At 45.5% G+C, this 25,581-nt stretch overlaps 1 protein-coding gene across 3 annotated transcripts in view; it reads right to left on the minus strand.

Annotated features, from left to right (window-relative positions):
• Positions 1–25,581, minus strand: part of COL5A1 (collagen type V alpha 1 chain) — a 221,930-nt gene that overhangs the window by 68,775 nt on the left and 127,574 nt on the right. For all 3 annotated transcript variants that reach the window (XR_015871843.1, XM_088453033.1, XM_088453032.1), the window contains exons 26-32: positions 24,854–24,898; positions 14,216–14,269; positions 10,540–10,584; positions 4,215–4,268; positions 2,491–2,598; positions 781–834; positions 250–303 (exon numbers count right to left, since the gene is read on the minus strand). Coding sequence is in view for 2 of the 3 variants with exons in the window: in XM_088453033.1 (XP_088309159.1) it covers positions 250–303; positions 781–834; positions 2,491–2,598; positions 4,215–4,268; positions 10,540–10,584; positions 14,216–14,269; positions 24,854–24,898 (414 nt within the window). In the remaining variant the exon portion in view is untranslated. The remainder of the gene's footprint in view (positions 1–249; positions 304–780; positions 835–2,490; positions 2,599–4,214; positions 4,269–10,539; positions 10,585–14,215; positions 14,270–24,853; positions 24,899–25,581) is intronic.

Genomic DNA, 25,581 nt, shown 5'->3' on the forward strand with positions numbered 1-25,581 from the left:
AGGACGCTTGTAACTCGGCGGTTTCTGTAGCTCCCCTGGCACGGCCCGGAGCGCCATGGGTGATACCGGTATACCAACCGGAATGGTGAACGGCTACCGGTTCCTGATCTAGCACTGCCCTGTTAGTGGGTGACAAGGGGTGTGTGCCCTGGGGCCCTCCAAGGCTAATCTATGGCCCTTGTATCTTTGGGGAGCGTCCAGGACTCCATTACGTATTTATTTATTGTGACACCCACGTGGGGGACTTACTCTCGTGCCTTTCTCTCCGTTAGCTCCTGGGAAACCCGGAAAGCCAATCGATCCCTTCATGGAAGAATGGAATAAAACGTTATTGATATCTAATAGGAGAAAATAAACATAATTATATAAACAGGACAAGTTGTCGGAGGCGACGGAGACATGGGAGACATATTACAAGACAGCGCACGGTTTTATATCCTAAATGTAATTAGCTACATTAGGCGACCATTTGTGGCACACAGTCAGTGACTTGACGTGACCTAGAATAACGATAAATATACATTATGCACCGGGAGGAGCCCTCACTCCCTGCAGAATCATCCACAGAGCTACGCCTGGGAGCCGGCTTCCCCTATTCCGGTTATATCCTCTTCTTATGTCTGCAGATCGAGTGTTCTAGTAACATGAGGCCGCCCATGAGGAAACTGTACAGGCAACAGCACAATTGTACACCAGGAGCTGTCAGTGATACAGGATCACAGACTTGTATGTAACTTGCATTTTCAGCCCTTCTATAATGTGATGTCTGGAGAACGCTACCTTTGGACCCTGTCGTCCTGGGTATCCGGGTAATCCTGGAACACCGAGTTTTCCCTAAAAAGAAAATCAGATGGTTATAACGATTACCGGGGTCATTAAATATTGATAATAAGACTGTATCTGCTGAGGACCCCGTGTTCCCGTATTCCGCTCCCAGAACTACAACAACAAAAAGTATTTTGCTGCTTTTAAGAATTTTTATAAAAATAACAGAACGGAGATCACAAAGTATTTGTCGGTCATAGATGATTCCACCGTAATGAGCCGTAATGGTTTTCCCTGCAGACGTTCCACACGTGTCGGAGGTCACACTGTGATATATGTCCCCTTCTATTCACACTCCCCGGAAAAAAGACGTCTACACTGTACACACTGTAATAATAGTATAGTATCACAGTGACACCAGATATTAAGTAAAGAATTCTAGTATTAATTAGATTTAGTTTTAAGATAACTATAAATGTAGTGCTCTTACAATGACTGTAGATGTTTGAGAATATGAACTAAATTGACAATATTACCCCATTTCCCTATCTGCAGCCATAGCTGATGGGAGCTGTAATACTGGACATCCCCTAATTACTACAGACGCTCCAGAGCGGAGTCCATCATCTCCAAAATCGAAGATCTGGACAATAGTTACTTCCAAATAAAGGATCTCCCTGCAACAGTCGCCTTTATTTCATTGGCCGGTGACCTATATTGTATCAGACATACTGTATATTATCAGACAGCATTGGCCCACAGCAGAGGCGACAGGACCCCACGTGGGGTCTTAGAATCGGATGCTTACAGTTCTGTTTGGAAATCTTTTTATTTAGGCTCCTGGAACTAATGAGCGCCGACACTTGGCTGGTTCTAAGTAAGCAGATTAAGCACCTGGGACAGCGTCCGTTTACACTAGAGCGCAGTGGGAGCTCGCCATGGAGGGCCAGGTTACGGCATGGGACCAGGTAGTTCTTGGTACAGATCTATCTGGCTGCAGTGTAACAAGTCAGCCTCATATTTCGATAGACACATTAGTTCCAAGGAAGAAGCGAGTCTCCCAATTAGACTACACAGCGACAGCATCAGACACAGAGTGACAACAACTGCTCGCTACTATGAAAGGCGTGAATAAGCCCCCGAGATTGTCCTTCGGAATGAAGCAGACAGACAGAAATGCAAATGGGCCATTAGCGACTTAATTGTTCGGTTTCCAGCCAGCACCCGTCTATATGTCAGGTAATGGGAGCCGAGCTCTGAGCAGGGGATGGATTCCCATCTCTGATGTTCTCATTATAATCCCACTTCCAGCATTAACTGTGTTCTTCACAACTCCTGACAAACGCTGGAAGGGATCCGTGCGCAAAAAGCCAATTACGGCGTCAGCGTTTTCCCTTAGTGTTCTGTTAGTGACATGATATGGCGGGATATACGGGGTTCAATGATGGGGCGAGGGCTTATTTCCTCACTTTCAACCTGCAGACGCAATAATAGGGAGAACCCGTCTGATTCCCTGGCTGTCCCCCGCCCCATGGACTCATTTGTCACATATCCTGAGCCAGGTGAACCCTCAGCCGCCTAACACTGTATTCAGGTCTGACCCCAGCTAAGGATCTGCAGAACCCACCCCGGGGAGAGGCCAGCGGGAAGCATTGGGAGGACAGAGAGCGATACTGGGCCGAGGTAACCCGGAGATCACACTCTCTCCTGGTAGGGATAACTTACCTTCTCACCAGCAGGACCAAGGAGACCCGTTTCTCCATTAGGACCACCTCGCCCCTTCGGACCCTCTGGGCCATCTTCACCCCTTGGGCCTGAAGGCCCGATTTCACCCTGGTGGTACAAAAAAACAATCAATCAAAAGAACACAGGATAATAGAGGAATAAATATGAAGCTTTAGCCCAATCATAACATTAACAGGGGAAATATATTCACTCGGTCTATAAATGGAGTCTGGTCATTCTACACATATATCGCTAAAGGTTCCTATTCTATAACACGTCCGGGATTCTCGCCAAACAGCGGCCATAACTAGTCAGACTGATACAAAGACAGAAGGTGCTGCCCAGCCGCCATTTCTCACCTGGTACAGAACAGGGCATCATGCCCTCACCTTGGGAGAATCCCTGCCTGGCACCGAATCCCAGCCCATTACCAACATGGATGGACGGCATATGACCGACCTGAGAATATGGGGCACTAAACAAGTGAGGGGCCTGAAACTGGGCACATTACTGCCGCCTCGCTCACCTGAGTGGGCACATTACTGCCGCCTCGCTCACCTGACTGGGCACATTACTGCCGCCTCGCTCACCTGAGTGGGCACATTATTGCCGCCTCGCTCACCTGAGTGGGCACATTACTTCCGCCTCGCTCACCTGAGACAATATATTCATATTACTTTCCCACATTAGCGACTTACCAAAGAGAAATCTAATCACCCTCACTTCCAACAAGTGGTAAATTGGTTTATGACGGACTCTCTAGAGCTTGGAGCACGGAGATAAATGAGTGTAAAACAGGCTCCAAACATTGGCTCCAATTAATCAGCGCCATTAGTAGAGACTTGTTGGACGGTGATTTCTGTCATGTGGTTTGGGCCGGAGTGTTCCCAGCATGCACTGCTCTACGCTCAGACATGGGACTGACAGACACGCTCAGGTATCAGGCCGTCCGTCTCTCGTGAGACTGCTTTTAGGGAGCTTGTTACAGACAGATAAAGGTGAAGAGTATGTCAGACGCCCAGTGCCTCCATTTGCGACCAATGACCCAGAGGGGCACCAGACAATGTTCCCCGCGGCCCGAAAACTTACATGCGAGTCCTTTTATGTCGGCTTTAATTATTTACCCAGAAGCCGCAGAGGTGGAAGTACTTAATGTTTAAAGAGTATAAATAATGAACGTCTCTTTGTAGCACAGGATCGCTCCGCTCACAGCGAGTAACAGCCTATTTCTTCCCCCCATTATGACACAGTTTATTAACCTCTGGTAAATAATATATAAACTACATGATCTGCCGGAAAAACAGAGCGGGACTGAAGTTCAGCAAAAAGTTTTACTCTGGGGTCACAAAAAGTTTTACTTCCAAAGCTATAGAGCGACGGTATATCCTGCAACATCGTAGTTTATGAATAGCACCATACTGTATATAATACTATAGTATTACATATAAAAGCGCGCATGTAGTCAGCACAGCGCGGTGGCCATTTTGTGGGCTGAACCATTCTTGAGAATGCAGCCAATCAGCTCTCTAGGAACTAGTGACATCACTGCGGCATCGGGGACAATATGCCGGCCTCCCCTGTGTAATATACAGTATAACGTTCCAGAAAAGCAAAGAACAATAAAACTGACATTTAAACAAACATTCACTATAGTCCAATGATAGGATATGATATAATGGCAGACCACAGTGTGCCCCTATCACATGTATTTCGGGCAAGCTTACTCTGTCTCCTTTGGGTCCCATGTCACCCTTAAATCCCGGGAAGCCATCTTCACCCTACGCAGAGACAGAAAACAGGTCGGTGAGACAATCAGCAATGTGCGGTGTAGCAGTGCAGTGGTTAAGGATGTGCCAGCGGCTCCCTGGGCACGGAGGGTGGCAGCCAGCCTGGAAGAGATTGGAAAGTCAGATAAAATGTGAGCTGCCGGGCTGTTGCCATGGGATCTGAGCTCCTCCACACTCAATTGCTTCTATTAATAGAGATATGTTGTAGCCGGCTCGATGTGAAGGGCTGCGCGTCCCTCTGCTCTCAGTGGTATATATGGTGCCCGGCTTCTCGCCGAGCTCTTATCCATCAATCCTTGTCACACACACGGCTCCTGCCAGCTGCCATTAACTGTCTCCTGCAGGTCTCCAGCCCTCATAGACATCCCTGGCACACACCTACTGTACCTCTACATCCTATATCTCTGTATCACTGCCACACACCTACTGTACCTCTACATCCTATATCTCTGTATCACTGCCACACACCTACTGTACCTCTACATCCTCTATCTCTGTATCACTGCCACACACCTACTGTATCTCTACATCCTATATCTCTGTATCACTGCCACATAATGTAACAATGTATCAGTTACTGATGCCACACACCTATCTCTACATCCTATATCTCTGTATCACTGCCACATCATGTAACAATGTATCAGTTACTGATAGTAATAGCCACACACCTACTGTACCTCTACATCCTATATCTCTGTATCACTGCCACACACCTACTGTACCTCTACATCCTATATCTCTGTATCACTGCCACATAATGTAACAATGTATCAGTTACTGATGCCACACACCTACCTCTACATCCTATATCTCTGTATCACTGCCACATCATGTAACAATGTATCAGTTACTGATAGTAATAGCCACACACCTACTGTACCTCTACATCCTATATCTCTGCATCACTGCCACACACCTACTGTACCTCTACATCCTATATCTCTGTATCACTGCCACACACCTACTGTACCTCTACATCCTATATCTCTGTATCACTGCCACACACATACCACTACATCCTATATCTCTGTATCACTGCCACATCATGTAACAATGTATCAATTACTGATGGTAATAGCCACACACCTACTGTACCTCTACATCCTATATCACTGCCAAATAATGTAACAATGTATCAGTTACTGATAGTAATAGTCACACACATACCTCTATATCCTATATCTCTGTATCACTGCCACATAATGTAACAATGTATCAGTTACTGATAGTAATAGTCACACACATACCTCTACATCCTATATCTCTGTGTCACTGCCACATAATGTAACAATGTATCAGTTACTGATAGTAATAGTCACACACATACCTTTACATCCTATATCTCTGTATCACTGCCACATCATGTAACAATGTATCAGTTACTGATAGTAATAGTCACACACATACCTCTATATCTTATATCACTGCCACATAATGTAACAATGTATCAGTTACTGATGGTATTAGTCACACACCTACTGTACCTCTACATCCTATATCTCTGTATCACTGCCACATAATGTACCAATGTATCAGTTACTGATGGTAATAGCCACACATCTACTGTACCTCTACATCCTATATCTCTGTATCACTGCCACATAATGTAACAATGTATCAGTTACTGATAGTAATAGTCACACACATACCTCTACATCCTATATCTCTGTATCACTGCCATATAATGTAACAATGTATCAGTTACTGATGGTAATAGCCACACCTCTACATCCTATATCTCTGTACCACTGCCAGACACCTCTACATCCTACTGCCACATAATGTAACAATGTATCAGTTACTGATAGTAATACCCACACACATACCTCTACATCCTATATCTCTGTATCACTGCCACATAATGTAACAATGTATCAGTTACTGATAGTAATACGCACACACATACCTCTACATCCTATATCTCTGTATCACTGCCATATAATGTAACAATGTATCAGTTACTGATGGTAATAGCCACACATCTACTGTACCTCTACAGCCTATATCTCTGTATCACTGCCACATAATGTAACAGTTACTGATGGTAATAGTCACACACATACCTCTACATCCTATATCACTGCCACATAATGTAACAATGTATCAGTTACTGATAGTAATAGTCACACACCTACCTCTACATCCTATATCACTGCCACATAATGTAACAATGTATCAGTTACTGATAGTAATAGTCACACACCTACCTCTACATCCTATATCACTGCCACATAATGTAACAATGTATCAGTTACTGATAGTAATAGTCACACACCTACCTCTACAGCCTATATCTCTGCAACATAATGTAACAATGTATCAGTTACTGATAGTAATAGTCACACACCTACTGTACCTCTACATCCTATATCTCTGTATCACTGCCACATAATGTAACAATGTATCAGTTACTGATAGTAATAGCCACACACATACCTCTACAGCCTATATCTCTGTATCACTGCCACACACCTACTGTACCTCTACATCCTATATCTCTGTATCACTGCCACACACCTACTGTACCTCTACATCCTATATCTCTGTATCACTGCCACACACCTACTGTAGCTCTACATCCTATATCTCTGTATCACTGCCACACACCTACTGTACCTCTAAATCCTATATCTCTGTATCACTGCCACACACCTACTGTACCTCTACATCCTATATCTCTGTATCACTGCCACACACCTACTGTACCTCTACATCCTATATCTCTGTATCACTGCCACACACCTACTGTACCTCTACATCCTATATCTCTGTATCACTGCCACATAATGTAACAATGTATCAGTTACTGATAGTAATAGTCACACACATACCTTTACATCCTATATTTCTGTATCACTGCCACATCATGTAACAATGTATCAGTTACTGATAGTAATAGTGACACACACATACCTCTATATCTTATATCACTGCCACATAATGTAACAATGTATCAGTTACTGATGGTATTAGTCACACACCTACTGTACCTCTACATCCTATATCTCTGTATCACTGCCACATAATGTACCAATGTATCAGTTACTGATAGTAATAGTCACACACATACCTCTACATCCTATATCTCTGTATCACTGCCACATAATGTAACAATGTATCAGTTACTGATAGTAATACGCACACACATACCTCTACATCCTATATCTCTGTATCACTGCCATATAATGTAACAATGTATCAGTTCAGTTACTGATGGTAATAGCCACACCTCTACATCCTATATCTCTGTACCACTGCCAGACACCTCTACATCCTACTGCCACATAATGTAACAATGTATCAGTTACTGATAGTAATACCCACACACATACCTCTACATCCTATATCTCTGTATCACTGCCACATAATGTAACAATGTATCAGTTACTGATAGTAATACGCACACACATACCTCTACATCCTATATCTCTGTATCACTGCCATATAATGTAACAATGTATCAGTTACTGATGGTAATAGCCACACATCTACTGTACCTCTACAGCCTATATCTCTGTATCACTGCCAAATAATGTAACAGTTACTGATGGTAATAGTCACACACATACCTCTACATCCTATATCACTGCCACATAATGTAACAATGTATCAGTTACTGATAGTAATAGTCACACACCTACCTCTACATCCTATATCACTGCCACATAATGTAACAATGTATCAGTTACTGATAGTAATAGTCACACACCTACCTCTACAGCCTATATCTCTGCAACATAATGTAACAATGTATCAGTTACTGATAGTAATAGTCACACACCTACTGTACCTCTACATCCTATATCTCTGTATCACTGCCACATAATGTAACAATGTATCAGTTACTGATAGTAATAGTCACACACCTACCTCTACATCCTATATCACTGCCACATAATGTAACAATGTATCAGTTACTGATAGTAATAGTCACACACCTACCTCTACAGCCTATATCTCTGCAACATAATGTAACAATGTATCAGTTACTGATAGTAATAGTCACACACCTACTGTACCTCTACATCCTATATCTCTGTATCACTGCCACATAATGTAACAATGTATCAGTTACTGATAGTAATAGCCACACACATACCTCTACAGCCTATATCTCTGTATCACTGCCACACACCTACTGTACCTCTACATCCTATATCTCTGTATCACTGCCACACACCTACTGTACCTCTACATCCTATATCTCTGTATCACTGCCACACACCTACTGTACCTCTACATCCTATATCTCTGTATCACTGCCACACACCTACTGTATCTCTACATCCTATATCTCTGTATCACTGCCACACACCTACTGTACCTCTAAATCCTATATCTCTGTATCACTGCCACACACCTACTGTACCTCTACATCCTATATCTCTGTATCACTGCCACACACCTACTGTACCTCTACATCCTATATCTCTGTATCACTGCCACATAATGTAACAATGTATCAGTTACTGATAGTAATAGTCACACACATACCTCTATATCCTATATCACTGCCACATAATGTAACAATGTATCAGTTACTGATGGTAATAGTCACACACCTACCTCTACATCCTATATCACTGCCACATAATGTAACAATGTATCAGTTACTCATGGTAATAGCCACACACCTACTGTACCTCTACATCCTATATCTCTGTATCACTGCCACATAATGTAACAATGTATCAGTTACTGATGGTAATAGTCACACCTCTACATCCTATATCTCTGTACCACTGCCAGACACCTCTACATCCTACTGCCACATAATGTAACAATGTATCAGTTACTGATAGTAATACCCACACACATACCTCTACATCCTATATCTCTGTATCACTGCCACATAATGTAACAATGTATCAGTTACTGATAGTAATACGCACACACATACCTCTACATCCTATATCTCTGTATCACTGCCATATAATGTAACAATGTATCAGTTACTGATGGTAATAGCCACACATACCTCTACATCCTATATCTCTGTATCACTGCCATATAATGTAACAATGTATCAGTTACTGATGGTAATAGCCACACATCTACTGTACCTCTACATCCTATATCTCTGCATCACTGCCATATAATGTAACAATGTATCAGTTACTGATAGTAATACCCACACACATACCTCTACAGCCTATATCTCTGTATCACTGCCACATAATGTAACAATGTATCAGTTACTGATAGTAATACGCACACACATACCTCTACATCCTATATCTCTGTATCACTGCCATATAATGTAACAATGTATCAGTTACTGATGGTAATAGCCACACATCTACTGTACCTCTACATCCTATATCTCTGTATCACTGCCACATAATGTAACAATGTATCAGTTACTGATAGTAATACGCACACACATACCTCTACATCCTATATCTCTGTATCACTGCCATATAATGTAACAATGTATCAGTTACTGATGGTAATAGCCACACATCTACTGTACCTCTACAGCCTATATCTCTGTATCACTGCCACATAATGTAACAATGTATCAGTTACTGATAGTAATACGCACACACATACCTCTACATCCTATATCTCTGTATCACTGCCATATAATGTAACAATGTATCAGTTACTGATGGTAATAGCCACACACCTACTGTACCTCTACAGCCTATATCTCTGTATCACTGCCACATAATGTAACAATGTATCAGTTACTGATAGTAATACGCACACACATACCTCTACATCCTATATCTCTGTATCACTGCCATATAATGTAACAATGTATCAGTTACTGATGGTAATAGCCACACACCTACTGTACCTCTACATCCTATATCTCTGTATCACTGCCACATAATGTAACAATGTATCAGTTACTAATGGTAATAGTCACACACCTACCTCTACAGCCTATATCACTGCCGCATAATGTAACAATGTATCAGTTACTGATGGTAATAGTCACACACCTACTGTACCTCTACATCCTATATCTCTGTATCACTGCCATATAATGTAACAATGTATCAGTTACTGATAGTAATAGTCACACACCTACTGTACCTCTACATCCTATATCTCTGTATCACTGCCACATAATGTAACAATGTATCAGTTACTGATGGTAATAGTTACATACATGTGTTGCAGAAGGTTGTGTAGCCTGGTTTTGTTGCCAGACACATCCTGTATTCTGTTATCTGTGCTGGAAGATCACGCTGGTGACATCTATGGGCTTTGTCTGTACCATGTGTAGCAGAGACCCCTCACCACCTACCTTCTCTCCCTTAGTCCCCTTCAGACCACGGATTCCGTCAGCTCCCTGTGAAAGGAACAAGAGAGACCACTGAGCATACAGATCCTCGTACACAGAGCATTGTGTGATCAGGAAAATAACCATATACATAACATAGCTGGATATCTAGGATATTGTAACTGATTCAGAGATCTTGTGTTTCATCTATTCACAGCAGAGGCAGCCACTTTATACGTTGATCTGCTATTCAGACAATCAATTCAATAGTAGTTTGGGAGACACGAGGCACACTTTGCCTCAGTGATGTGACTAGTTCCTAATGAATGGACTGCAGTCTGATAAATATTGGTTCACACATCATGTGCACAGTGTAATGAATCTAAAGATAGCTATAATGTTGGTGGTATGGAATCATTTCCAGACATTGATACTGAGATTTATACAATTCTTTACACACTTCCTATACAGGTTTTTTACATTGTAACAGATTTATTGCTAGAAAAAAAAAAGCATCAGCGGGTCTGGAAATGACTTTCTCCCGGGTAACAAAGAGACTTTAGGACCAACACAAAGAAATAGTTATAAAGGTCTAATATACAGTGACCAGCACAAGAGGCAAAAGTCACCCTAAAATCACTGCGCCCCTAGTGGCCGGACCAGTAGTACACTAATTGCACTATTATTATTGTCATATTATTATTAGCAGTAGTGACCTCACGCCTGCAGCTATGTAACAAGCATCCTTGAGGGAATATACTGCCTAACTCGGTGTTTCTCAAACTCGATCCTCAGGACCTCACACAGGTCATGTTTTCCAGGTCACCCAGCAGGTGCACAGGTGCAGTCATTAGTCACCTGACATATTTTAAGAGATCCACAGGTGGAGCTAATTATTTCACCTGTGATTCTGTGAGACCTGGAAAACATGCACTGTTTGGGGTCCTGAGGACCGAGTTTGAGAACCTGTGCTCTATGGGGTCAATCCAATTAGGAGTGAGTTTCTTTCATGAAAATTGCACACATCGGCACCAATGCAATCACCTGAGAAATGCGAAATCTTATTAGAAATGCCCATTCACAGTAGTCACAGTGAGGCTGTGCGACTTTTCTACAAAATGCAACCGGGAAGAAAGGCATGAAAAAGTGGGGAAACCATCCTGGACCTCAAAAAACTGATGGCTCAGATAGCAGGACCATATAGAGGCTGTTAGTGACAACTGAGATAGCAGGACCATATAGAGGCTGTTAGTAATAACTGAGATAGCAGGACCATATAGAAGATGTTAGTGACAACTGAGATAGCAGGACCATATAGAGGCTTAGTGACAGCGGAGATAGCAGGTCCATATAGAGGCTGTTAGTAACAACTGAGATAGCAGGACCATATAGAGGCTGTCAGTGACAAATGAGATAACAGGACCATATAGAGGCTGTTAGTAACAACTGAGATAGCAGGACCATATAGAGGCTGTTAGTGACAGCTGAGATAGCAGGACCATATAGAGGCTGTTAGTGACAACTGAGATAGGAGGACCATATAGAGGCTGTTAGTAAAAACTGAGATAGCAGGACCATATAGAGACTGTTAGTGACAACTGAGATAGCAGCACCATATAGAGACTGTTAGTGACAACTGAGATAGCCACACCATATAGAGGCTGTTAGTGACAACTGAGATAGCAGAACCATATAGAGGCTGTTAGTGACAACTAAGATAACAGGACCATATAGAGGCTGTTAGTGACAACTGAGATAGCCGGACCATATAGAGGCTGTTAGTGACAACTGAGATAGTAGGACCATATAGAGGCTGTTAGTGACAACTGAGATAGCAGGACCATATACTGTAAAAGGCTGTTAGTGACAACTGAGATAGCAGGACCATATAGAGGCTGTCAGTGGCCATAAGGCACAGTACCACCTCTTTTGTCCTGTATGCTGGGGGTAATTCTCAGAATGCTGTTCCTCTCTATGTATGGAGTATTACACAGTACCACATCTCTTGTCCGGTATGCTGAGGGTAAGTCTCGGTATGCATTTCCTCTCTATGTATGGAATATTACACAGTACCACCTCTCTTGTCCTGTATGCTGAGGGTAAGTCTCAGTATGCTGTTCCTCTCTATGTATGGAATACTACACAGTTACACTTCTTTTGTCCTGTTTGCTTGGGGTAAGTCTCAGTATGCTATTCCTCTCTATGTATGGAATACTACACAGTTACACTTCTTTTGTCCTGTATGCTGGGTGTAAGTCTCAGTATGCTGTTCCTCTCTATGTATGGAATATTACTACACAGTACCACATCTCTTGTCCTGTATGCTGGGTGTAAGTCTCTGTATGCTTTTCCTCTCTATGTATGGAATATTACACAGTACCACCTCTTTTGTCCTGTATGCTGGGGGTAATTCTCAGAATGATGTTCCTCTCTATGTATGGAATATTACACAGTACCACATTTCTTGTCCGGTATGCTGAGGGTAAGTCTCGGTACGCATTTCCTCTCTATGTATGGAATATTACACAGTACCACCTCTCTTGTCCTGTATGCTGAGGGTAAGTCTCAGTATGCTGTTGCTCTCTATGTATGGAATATTACACAGTACCACATCTCTTATCCTGTATGCTGGGTGTAAGTCTCTATATGCTGTTCCTCTCTATGTATGGAATATTACACAGTACCACTTCTCTTGTCCTGTATGCTGAGGGTAAGTCTCAGTATGCTGTTCCTCTCTATGTATGGAATACTACACAGTTACTCTTCTTTTGTCCTGTATGCTGGGTGTAAGTCTCAGTATGCTGTTCCTCTCTATGTATGGAATATTACACAGTACCACCTCTCTTGTCCTGTATACTGGGTGTAAGACTCAGAATGCTGTTCCTCTCTATGTATGGAATATTACACAGTAACACCTCTCTTGCTGTTTTTATCACTCTGTATGTATTGTATGATAAGCTCCACGGTGGCGCATATCCTGTTCTACAAACCATTTATAAGAATTCTCTATGTATGGACAATTCTACACCAGCACTGGAAACACATTAAGATGTACTGAAAATTAGTATTTATGCTACAATAGAGCCGCACTATAATCACGTTTAGCGTAATAGACAAAAGGACATACAGTACACACAAAGGATTTCGCCCACAGCAGACACTGGCGGCAACGCGTGTAACCGCGGTCTCCCTGGCTTCCCTTTCCGGCGCTGTCTGGGCAGGTGACGTTACGGCAGTGACACTAGTCTGATCCTGACCCCCCATTATTCCAGCACACAAGATCCCACCGGGCTGCCCCAGATATCACCTCGTCCCCCTGCGCCTGGAGTCTGCGCTCTGATTGCCTCTGTAAACGAGCGCGGTGCCGCATAATGACAGCTAATGGCTTCTTCTACACAGTAAAGAAAATAAAAAAAATCTAAAAGTACTAAATCGTCCCTATTAAGTCCCGCGCTGCGCACATCCATCTCCACTTCAGCCAATTTAATTATGACACTTTGGAAGCGCATTTCTGCCGTTCTGCATTTCCCCCTTCTCCGTAGTAATGCAGAATAATTCAATTAGTTTAATGACAGATCTATAGCCAGATATTTTACACTTCACACACTTTTAATGTGTCCCTAATGGAGAATATCTCTGTTTAGCCAGTAGTCTCAGCGGTAACGCTTCCTGTGACCCGGGCCGGCCGGCCTCCACCTACCTTCACGCCGCGTGGTCCCGGATACCCGATTGGTCCTTGAGGTCCAGCTGGTCCCTGTAAGCAACAAGACAAATAGCTTTAGAACAGTTATCGTCATTTATCATCATTTACTTATATGGCGCCACAAGTGTTCCGCAGCGCCTTACACAGTACATAAACAAGTTGTAGACAAGCGACTTACAGAACAATACAATACAGGACCAGGACACGGATTATATATATTGCTACATAGGTGGCATAAGCACCAAGTGTTAGGTGCCCTAGTGGGGGGTAAGAAGTAGATGAAACTAAAGCATACTCGCCGACAATCTGGATGCTCCTTCCGGGAGGGAGCAGCCAGATCGGCAGAACAGGGGGCGTGGCCGGCAAAAGGGGGCGGTCCAAACGAGCTGAGGTCGGTTTGCGGGCGTGACAGGGGGCGGGGCCACGCAAACGCATCATTTTAGCCCCGCCCCCGCTACACAATGCAGAAAAAAGGCATTGCGAAGCAGGGGACAGGGCCAAAATGACGCGAATCGCGTCAGCGCCCCCCCCCCCACTGCAGGGGTTTATCAGGTAATGGGGAGGGGGGATCGGCGGGAGGCTTGCCTGCCTTTCAGGGGGGCGGAAGCTGCACCCGTTTATCGGGAGGCTCCCGCCCGAATCGGGAGGGTAGGCAACCCTGAACTAAAGTAGGGAGAAGTACAAGAGGTTAGAGGGTTATTGTGGAACTACAAATTCCAGCAGATGCACAGGGGTTGCCTACCTCTTCTATACTACACTATTTATTGGAATCTACCCACAAGCCCTTGGTGCGGTATTTATATCGCCCTGTGTTTTCCTCTCTCTGTTTCTCCAACCTGTCTGATCAGTGTTTAAGCTTTGAATGAAGCTTCTGTGTTGTTGCCTGGAAACCGACGGATGAAACCTGCCGCAGTCACCGGCGCTCGCTGTACAGGTCGGGTACGGTTACCGATGAATATGCATTCAGCTGCCTGAGACATGAGCCAGATGTGCGGCTTCCGATTTATCAATAAAGAGGCACCTCCTCCAGCATGTGGCGCACACAGAGAGCAGCCGGGGTTCTGCCAATATTCACACCAGTCATTTCTCTGCACAGAAACCGCAAATAGAGATCTGCAACCTGCAAAAGGCTTATTATCAATGGGGACTGCTGCTTTACGCCTATGGAAAGATTCTCGCACGAGAGGGATCTTACCGGGAACGAAGTAAAAAAAATGTGAAAGTCTCCTCCCAGACCCCGAGGATGTAATTCGCAGGGACAGTGGGTATCGCTACTGTTGTCCCTGCGGTTTAGTTAGTACATAACGGGGACATTTTTATAAAAAGTGAGACGGACTGCTAACAATACATAGGCTCCCTCATCAGTGGCGTGACACCCAGTGCAGGGAGGGATGTCGTTTGTGCGGTGAAGCCATGCGATGGGAAAGGGGGCATGGCCTTATGGCCCGAACCCCCGTTGTAATCACTCCAGCGTGGTCCCAGAGGTGCGGACTGTGGGCCTGATTCAGAGCCGGACGCTCTGAACGAGCGCCCGCTCTGAATCGGGGCGTGTTTTTGGTTTTTTTTGGTGCGTCCTCCTGGACGCTCGCATAGCTGTGGGTTACCACCCACAGCTTATGCGAGCGTCCATGATGATGGTCGCGATGGTCAAGACCATCGGGCTTGCGACGAGACCCTTGCGGTAGGGTCTCGCTGCCGCAAGCCCTGGAGTGCTTTCGGCTCTCTCAGAGCCAAAGTCACTCCCACTGACATCACTAGTGATGTCAGTGGGGCCGGACCCAGACGGTAGTCGTTCCCATGGGAATGCTTCCGTCTGGGCAGCCACGCCCACCAAAGGGGGCGCGCTGTCACTCACCATCGACAGCACGCCCCCTTTGGTGCGAGACCCCGAGTGAAGGCTTCCCCGTCGCTCGGCGGGTCTCGCGCATGCGCACGACGGAGCAGCCTCCGTCGTGCACATGCGCATTTGGGTACCATCAACCCGCTTGCGAGCGTCCTGCGCTCGCGAGCAGGTCTGATTGAGACTCTGTGTGCAGTGCTGGCTCCCTCACTGCACGTAATGATACAAAGCAGCACCCGGCTGCTGTCACTGAGGGGGGGGTCGGCATTTTGGTGTAACCCCTTGGTGGGTGACATTCGAGTGCGGCCCGCACCCCCTTGTGACGGCACTGCCCCTGTTATATTATACTATATACATTAATGCCTCTGTACGCTGACACGGATGTAATGTAGAGTGAATGCTCGTCACAACGTGTGTGTACAAGTCCATTCTCTTACATTATTTTTGTCTGGCAGCGATCAGTCGCCTATAACGGTCTCTGAGATTGCGTACTGGGAACGGTACATTAACACCTCAGCGTGCGAGCACTGGGTCCAATCCAAAGATGTCCGCTAATACGATTTTGCACGGAACGCAGCTGTGAGTTCTATATCTTACCCGGGTATACGGACGCCCACCGCTGCCTTGTGCGTACGACATTGCTTACCTGCGTAAAGATCGGCAACATCGACGCACATCGAGCAGCCATCTTGCCTTTGCGGCAAGCAGAGGGCTCTCAGTCTGCGTATGTGATCACAATGGCTAATTTATGCATGAAACGGCGTTTAAACGGTAAGAAACACCTGCGTTTTTCTGACCACTCCTCAGTCGCACTGCACGGTGCGACTGATGCGCAAACTATCAGTCGATCTGCGTAAAAAAAAATCGCCATTGTGTCCGTCTCTGAGTCAGGCCCTCTGACACTTAACGGACTTAGGGCCTGATCTTGCAGAGTCGCACACGAGCACCTGCGCAATTGTATCCATCAGATGCAGAAGGAGGTGTCAGGCATCATCGCAGCCATTGCGACCAATGGTGGCTCCTTTAGGTCAGGCTGCAGGAGTAGAAGCTTCCCGCAGCCTAACCTGAACGGGGACAACACGCCCCTATTTCCAGGAACGGTCACCAGCTATGTGCATGAACGGGTCCTGAGCAGACGTAGACCCCCTTACCATCGGAGAGACACATTCATCACTGAATCCTGCCGTTATATTATAGAAGACGCTCAGGCAGTTACAGGCAGCTCCCCCGTTCTATATACAGAGAACTGGTCTGATCTATATATTTACATAATGCTCCAACACTTCCCAGGTCTAAATTCAGCAACTGGCGGCTACACTCCCCCCTGTTCCCCTCCCAGAGGATTATTCTAGGGAACGCTCAGGTACTGCTGTGCGCTAATTGGCGGTGGAGGGGTAATCCGGGCCTGTGATATGTTTACACCAAACCTGACACAACAGGAAACTCACAAGTTCCTCGCACAACACCTGTGACACCTACGTCTCACACTGATAACGGAGCGCGCTGCAGGCACAGGAGGCTGCTACACTTAATTAATATGCGGTTTGAGGAGAAGAAGAAAAAGACGACATATAATCTTCTATTAAGTATCAATCTCAAAGAACGTTGGGAAACATAAAACGGAGAAGAGAGCGGGACAAGAAAGTTCTAGTATCAGCAAATTGATCGTACAGGTGTATTGGCTGCCTGACAGGGCGCCAAGATGGACGCCGGCTGAATGTAAATGCTGTAACTCTGCCGCCGCAGGTCGGCCTGGTGATCGGCTCAGTGTCTCAGTGCCGCGGCCGGGGAGAGTTAACCTGTCATTCATTCCCGGGAGGTGACTAATGAGAGACGAGCTGACAGAACAGACCTGAGGTGCGTTTCCTATTTTACGCAATAAATCCTCTCTACATTGGCGCCCAGAGGGGGAAAAGGAGGCAGCAAAGACTATTTCTGGGCAAGTTTTAATTTAGAAGACTTTATGGCCAGCGGGTCTGATCTATGCAGGAATAGAGTGATGGGAAGTCATCTATGTGATGGAAATAGATTTATGGAACCTCAAATTCATTTATTCCTTATATCAGGGGCAGGTAGTTAGCTGCTGTTGAACTACATCTTCCAGCATGCTCTGCCAGGTCTGGTGACTAGGGTTTATGCAATCAGAATCATTATATTGAGGTTTTAAATTGGGCCAGAGATGAAATAATCGTTCATTTATATAACCTCAACCCGCTGAGCTGCACGACAGGCGCGATAGGACATCGTCGCAGCACTACATAAGGACGCCCACTTTTCCTTACACACATCCATAATGTTTAGCAAATCTGCTAAACCATCGGTAACAGTGAGTACCATCGCAGCCTCACGCACACTTACACAGGCTCTGACCTTACTCAGGAATTGCTCACCTCATCACACGCCATCAGGCCTCAGGCTGCGTACGGCATCACAGTGGCTAACTTATGCACGCCCCTGCAACGGCGTTCAAACGCACTGGCACGCCAGCGTTTTCCCCATCACCCCCCCCATCACCTCCTGCAAACGGCACTTCCTGTCAATCACTCTGCAATGGGTCTGCGTAATCACTGCGATCTCAGTCCCAATCACAGCGGCCGGTTCGCGCACTGCGATGCATACACATACGCAGTATGCGCCGCGCCCGGTGCAGAACGGGACTTAGGCACCCATGGTGAAGCCAAAATGGCCAAGCCTCCTGTTTAACGTCAGTGCTGGGCTCGCCCCCAGCCCTCTTCATACACTGAATGCGCCGTACGTGGCATCCATTCTCTTCTCTGGGGTCCGGCACCGCCGCACAGCTGTGTAGGTGCCCAACCTCCTGACTGCCCGCGGGACACTTCGGCCTGCAGGTGGAACAGCGGGGCAGTGCCCAATAAACGTGACTGTCCCGCTGTAATCGAGAATGGTTGGGAGGGGTGCGCCCTCTATGGGGCGGCGCCGCTGTTCGACCGCACTGGTCGAACGTGTCTCGAGCCGGCCCTGCATGAATGGTTTAGCAGTGCTCCTCGCTGGTGACTGTATATAGGATATTGTTATAGAAGAGCTTTTTCTTTCTGGCCTTGAGCCACTTCTGTATAACAGATATCATATGGGTTCAATACAGGATCCAAAACACAAATACGGGAGCATACTGCAGGTAAGGTGACTTGTAAATACATCGTTATCACATGTTCTTATAAGCACACTACTGGGGCCAACTTCTGAGACGAAATAATTATAAACGGCATGTTTTTACTCGCACAGTGGCACAGTGGCTAGCACTGAGGGCATGAGTTCCATTCTCGAGTAGAAACCATTCTGTGTGGAGTTTGTATGTTCTCCCCATCTTTGCATGGGTTTCGTCCGGTTGCTTCGGATCTCCAACCAAACACCCAGTGTCAGGTTATCTGGCTGCTGACAACGCTCCCCAGCAGGACGCGCCTTCCATAGTAAGGGGCAAAATAAAAATAAAAAAAAAGCCCAGTTAAGCCCTATCACAATAGCGCTTTTCAGCCTTCTTTAGCCTCTTTGGGGGTTTCTTTGGGGGCAGGGACTGATGTGAGTGATTAAACATCGGGCCTGATCACTATTCTGATCACAGCTATGATCACGCTGGCAGTCTCACTGCAAAAATATGCTAATGATTGTGATCGCAATGCCGTCACAGCCTAACATTAGGACGCCTCCTTTACCTTACACACATCGGTAATACTTAGCATGTCAGCGAAACCATCGGTAACAGTGAGTACCATCGCAGCCTCACGCACGCTTGCACAATGTCTGACCTTACTCAGGCATTGCTAACCTCATCGCACGCAGTGAGAGCCCAAACTGCGTATGGCATCACAGTGGCTAATTTATGCACTCCCTTGTAACGGCGTTCAAACACACTGGCACGCCTGCGTTTCGCCTGTGACCATCCACATACGGCACTTCCTGTCAATCACACTGCGATGGGTCTGCGTGGTCACTGTGATCGCAGTCCTACCGCAGTGGAGTCTTCGTGTAGACGCAATGCGATGCATACGCACGTGCAGAACGCAACAATCGTCCATGCGTAATCGCAGTTGCGATCGGTAATGAATCAGGCCCATTACCTGTAGTCCGCTACATATTATGTTGGGGCTACAGAAATAAAGCTTAAATGCAGCCCTGGGGTCTAGCTGCACCCCTCACATAATACAATGAGATAACCTTCTGAGAGTTCATTAACTCTTCAGTCACCACATGAACAACTTGATTTCAAGTAATATTATATTATTGTATTTTACATTATATTATTCTATATTACATTATATTATTGTATATTACATTATATTATTCTATATTACATTAGAGGAGCCAATTGTTCATCCTCAGCAGAGCAGCGCTGCCACCTGGAGGCCAATCAGAGAAACAGTCTTCGGCATTCCTTATCTTACAGCAGACAGATGCTTGGAGAAGGGATTTGTATCCTAAAGCTGCCAAGCTACAGTATATACAGCGGAGTACGGGAACACAGTATATACAGCGGAGTACGGGAACACAGCATATACAGCGGAGTGCGGGAACGCAGATTATACAGGAATATGGGACAAAGATTACTCCTTCACAATTAGCTAAAATAAGAAACAGGCTGAACATAACTGCTGTCAGTGTAACCATGTAATGGATTTGTCATAGATAGTAAACTGCTGGCAGTGATTAACCCTATATAGGGCTGGGGTTACATAGGATACCTGTTGAAGATGTTTAACCCTATAAAGGGCTGGGGTTAAGATGTTTAACCTTATATAGGTCTGGGGTTACATAGGATACCTGTTGAAGATGTTTAACCTTATATAGGTCTGGGGTTACATAGGATACCTGTTGAAGATGTTTAACCTTATATAGGTCTGGGGTTACATAGGATACGTGTTGAAGATGTTTAACCCTATAAAGGGCTGCGGTTATATAGGATACCTGTTGAAGATGTTTAACCCTATAAAGGGCTGGGGTTACATAGGATACCTGTTGAAGATGTTTAACCTTATATAGGTCTGGGGTTACATAGGATACGTGTTGAAGATGTTTAACCCTATAAAGGGCTGCGGTTATATAGGATACCTGTTGAAGATGTTTAACCCTATAAAGGGCTGGCTTACATAGGATAGCTGCTGATCATGTATGACCCTGTATAATGGGTTGGGTTACACAGGATAGCTGCTGACCATGTATGAACCTGTATAATGGGTTGGGTTACACGGGATAGCTGCTGACCATGTATGACCCTGTATAATGAGTTGGGTTATACAGGATAGCTGCTGACCATGTATGACCCTGTATAATAGGTTGGGTTACATAGGATAGCTGCTGACCATGTATGACCCTGTATAATGGGTTGGGTTACACGGGATAGCTGCTGACCATGTATGACCCTGTATAATGAGTTGGGTTATACAGGATAGCTGCTGACCATGTATGACCCTGTATAAAGGGTTGGGTTACATAGGATAGCTGCTGACCATGTATGACCCTGTATAATGGGGTGGGTTACACAGGATAGCTGCTGACCATGTATGACCCTGTATAATGAGTTGGGTTACATAGGATAGCTGCTAACCATGTATGACTGTATAATGGGTTGGGTTACATAGGATAGCTGCTGACCCTGTATAATGGGTTTCGTTACATAGGATAGCTGCTGACCATGTATGACCCTGTATAATGAGTTGGGTTACATAGGATAGCTGCTGACCATGTATGACCCTGTATAATAGGTTGGGTTACACAGGATAGCTGCTGACCATGTATGACTCTGTATAATGGGTTGGGTTACATAGGATAGCTGCTGACCATGTATGACCCTGTATAATGAGTTGGGTTACATAGGATAGCTGCTGACCATGTATGACCCTGTATAATAGGTTGGGTTACACAGGATAGCTGCTGACCATGTATGACCCTGTATAATGAGTTGGGTTACATAGGATAGCTGCTGACAATGTATGACTCTGTATAATGGGTTGGGTTACACAGGATAGCTGCTGACCATGTATGACCCTGTATAATGGGTTGGGTTACACAGGATAGCTGCTGACCATGTATGACCCTGTATAAAGGGTTGGGTTACACAGGATAGCTGCTGACCCTGTATGACCCTGTATAAAGGGTTGGGTTACACAGGATAGCTGCTGACCATGTATGATCCTGTATAAAGGGTTTGGTTACACAGGATAGCTGCTGACCATGTATGACCCTGTATAAAGGGTTGGGTCACACAGGATAGCTGCTGACCATGTATGACCCTGTATAAAGGGTTGGGTTACACAGGATAGCTGCTGACCATGTATGACCCTGTATAATGGGTTGGGTTACATAGGATAGCTGCTGATCATGTATGACCCTGTATAAAGGGTTGGGTCACACAGGATAGCTGCTGATCATGTATGACCCTGTATAAAGGGCTGGGTTACATAGGATAGCTGCTGACCATGTATGACCCTGTATAAAGGGTTGGGTCACACAGGATAGCTGCTGACCATGTATGACCCTGTATAAAGGGTTGGGTTACACAGGATAGCTGCTGACCATGTATGACCCTGTATAAAGGGTTGGGTTACACAGGATAGCTGCTGACCATGTATGACCCTGTATAATGGGTTGGGTTACATAGAATAGCTGCTGACCATGTATGACTCTGTATAATGAGTTGGGTTACATAGGATAGCTGCTGACCATGTATGACCCTGTATAAAGGGTTGGGTTACACAGGATAGCTGCTGACCCTGTATGACCCTGTATAAAGGGTTGGGTTACACAGGATAGCTGCTGACCATGTATGATCCTGTATAAAGGGTTGGGTTACACAGGATAGCTGCTGACCATGTATGACCCTGTATAAAGGGTTGGGTCACACAGGATAGCTGCTGACCATGTATGACCCTGTATAAAGGGTTGGGTTACACAGGATAGCTGCTGACCATGTATGACCCTGTATAATGGGTTGGGTTACATAGGATAGCTGCTGATCATGTATGACCCTGTATAAAGGGTTGGGTCACACAGGATAGCTGCTGACCATGTATGACTCTGTATAATGAGTTGGGTTACATAGGATAGCTGCTGACCATGTATGACCCTATATAAAGGGTAAAGGTTATATACTGTATATGGCTTGTTCCACTTTATCACATTGCTCCTAATTAGATTTTACTTCAGCTTAATTAATAAAGGATAGAAGTTGAGCATTCTTTATATCTCAGGGGTCAGCCATTTAAGCCCCACAATATTGTCTTTGTTCCTATCAAAACATTAGAAATGATTAAAGCATGAAGTCATTATTTGGAATAATTGTCCGTTTTTATAGAACGTGATTTCTGATATAGATTTCCTGGATAAAATCCCTGAATAATGAAAGGTTGGGCTACACGTGTGACTGAGCTGCAAGCTATCACGCATCAGCCAGAATGTATGCAGCAGCAGCGCAGACCTGTCACAGCCCCCGGGGTCTGGTAGCATCAATTACAGGAGAGTCTCTATAACACAGGGGATCTGGGGGGCGATCACGGGAGGTGGGAGGTGCCAGGTCAGCCGTATGAATACACACTGAGGAGTAGCCATCCTTCTGGCTGTATACACACACCGCGATCGTCACCGCGAGGAATACACTGATCTGACGGAATTATATGAAGGTACCGGCTGAGTCCAGGACATCATTAGCCAACACACTGACTCACATTGCAAGACACCGTGCAGCTGTTTCCTGGTCAGGGGTCTCCGTGTGTACCCACCTTCGTATTGTGCGTGCAGAGGAATAAACGCTTAGAGGGGCTCAGTATACAAAGCGAGCTTAGTGGGAGACGTTGTCTCAATGTATTGTGGTGGGTGGGGGTAGTGAGCCATTCATTTCCTGGTAGGGGGTAATCGTGTGAGGTTGGAGCTTTTCATTTATTAGTAGAGTGATGTGGGGACTATTAATGTAATGCTGGGACTGAGTTGGGGAGGGGGGGGGGGCTATTTACTAAATGTGAAAACTAATGATGTAATGTTGAGGACGTTTTATGGGGAAATATGTTTATTTTCTGGTTGGGGGGGTATAGGCCTAATTATTCAAAGTGAACACTAGTAATTTGTAGAGACTGAATGCAGGCCTAACTATTTCACATGGGTGCTATTGATGTAACTGTCGGGCTGGTTTGTGTAAAGAGAGAGGCCTGAAGTGTCCAAAGGGGGCCCCAACGTCCCGAGATCCGGCCAGGCGTCCGCTGTGCTTAAAGGCACAAGCAGTGAAAGGTATGAGAGAGTAGGACAATCTGCCGCCTGTCCTGATTCTGGGGGACTATTCCGCAGTCAGGACTTTGTACCAGCTGCAGGGACTTCACACAGTTCTGTTTGCCAAGGTAGAGCTGCCCGCACCTAGCAGTAGCGCACGCCGCATTACCTGTGTACCTGAATGTGATGGGACAGGGTTATAGAGAGGCCTAGCGCTGCCTCGCTACTTGCACACAGGCCATGGCAGTTCTGTGTCTGGAAACCCCCTCCTCTAGAAATCCTGCTTGTGCCCCTGGAGCTCATTCTATCCCTTTATCAATGGGACATTCGCACAGTCCATTATTTACCCCTCAGGAGGTGGCAGAACCACGGAAAATATGAACTAAAGATGTATTATCCGGGTACGCCCGGCCAATCTAACGTGATGTAGACGACAGTACATGCAGGGGGCAGAAATCCTCTATCACAGAGCACAGTTATCACACTGCCGCTTACCCCCCTCCCCTCCGGTACATGTCCCTGAGGGGGCACCATCTCCTACGCACACATCAAGGTGACACAGACAGAACACAACACCCCCATACCTGGCCGCCTTTCTCCCCGGAGGGACCTTCCTTCCCTGGGTGACCCTGTGAAATGAAGAGGAGACAGAGTTAGACACTTGCACATCACAATTAGCAGCACACCCGGGCTCCTGGCATCGCACATCCCGTATAAACGCCAGGACGCTATCTGCATACCAACCACTCAGTACTGTTGTTTGTCTGCGCTGAACGAGCCCTGCGCTGGGAGGAGAGCTCTGCGCTTTCCTCACCTGAAGTCATTACATAGATTTCCTTTCCCACAGTCCTCACTTTACATTCAAGCTGCGCAGTTTGTGCAACTCTCGGAAAAAATCATTTGAATTCATCCAAACAGAAGCGTCTCTGTGCGCGGCTCAGGGCGGAAGGAACATTTCTCTTTTAAAGCTAAAACAGAGGCTTTACCTGTAATCACTGGTAATTATTCACTAGTCCTAATAAGGGAAAATGCCTCTGTATATGTATTTATGACATATTTACACTTTCTGTCGCATTATTCTGTTACACACCAGACACCTCACTGAGGCACGAGGCACTGCTGCATAGTGCATTGACGGGCTCCATTCTTAGGAGCATTAGTAGCGCAACCCTCACCTCGTCCCAAAAGTGAAATCTTACTATCATCAGAGGTCCGGGAAACGCCCGTGCCTCTATACATTAATATTATACGGAAGTAACACAATTGCTGAGGTTACTCTTGGATCTCCCCAGCTGTGAATATCACACATAGG

The sequence above is a fragment of the Taudactylus pleione genome, unplaced genomic scaffold (assembly GCF_031769625.1).
Source record: "Taudactylus pleione unplaced genomic scaffold, aTauple2 ptg000566l, whole genome shotgun sequence".
Lineage (NCBI taxonomy): Eukaryota > Metazoa > Chordata > Amphibia > Anura > Myobatrachidae > Taudactylus > Taudactylus pleione.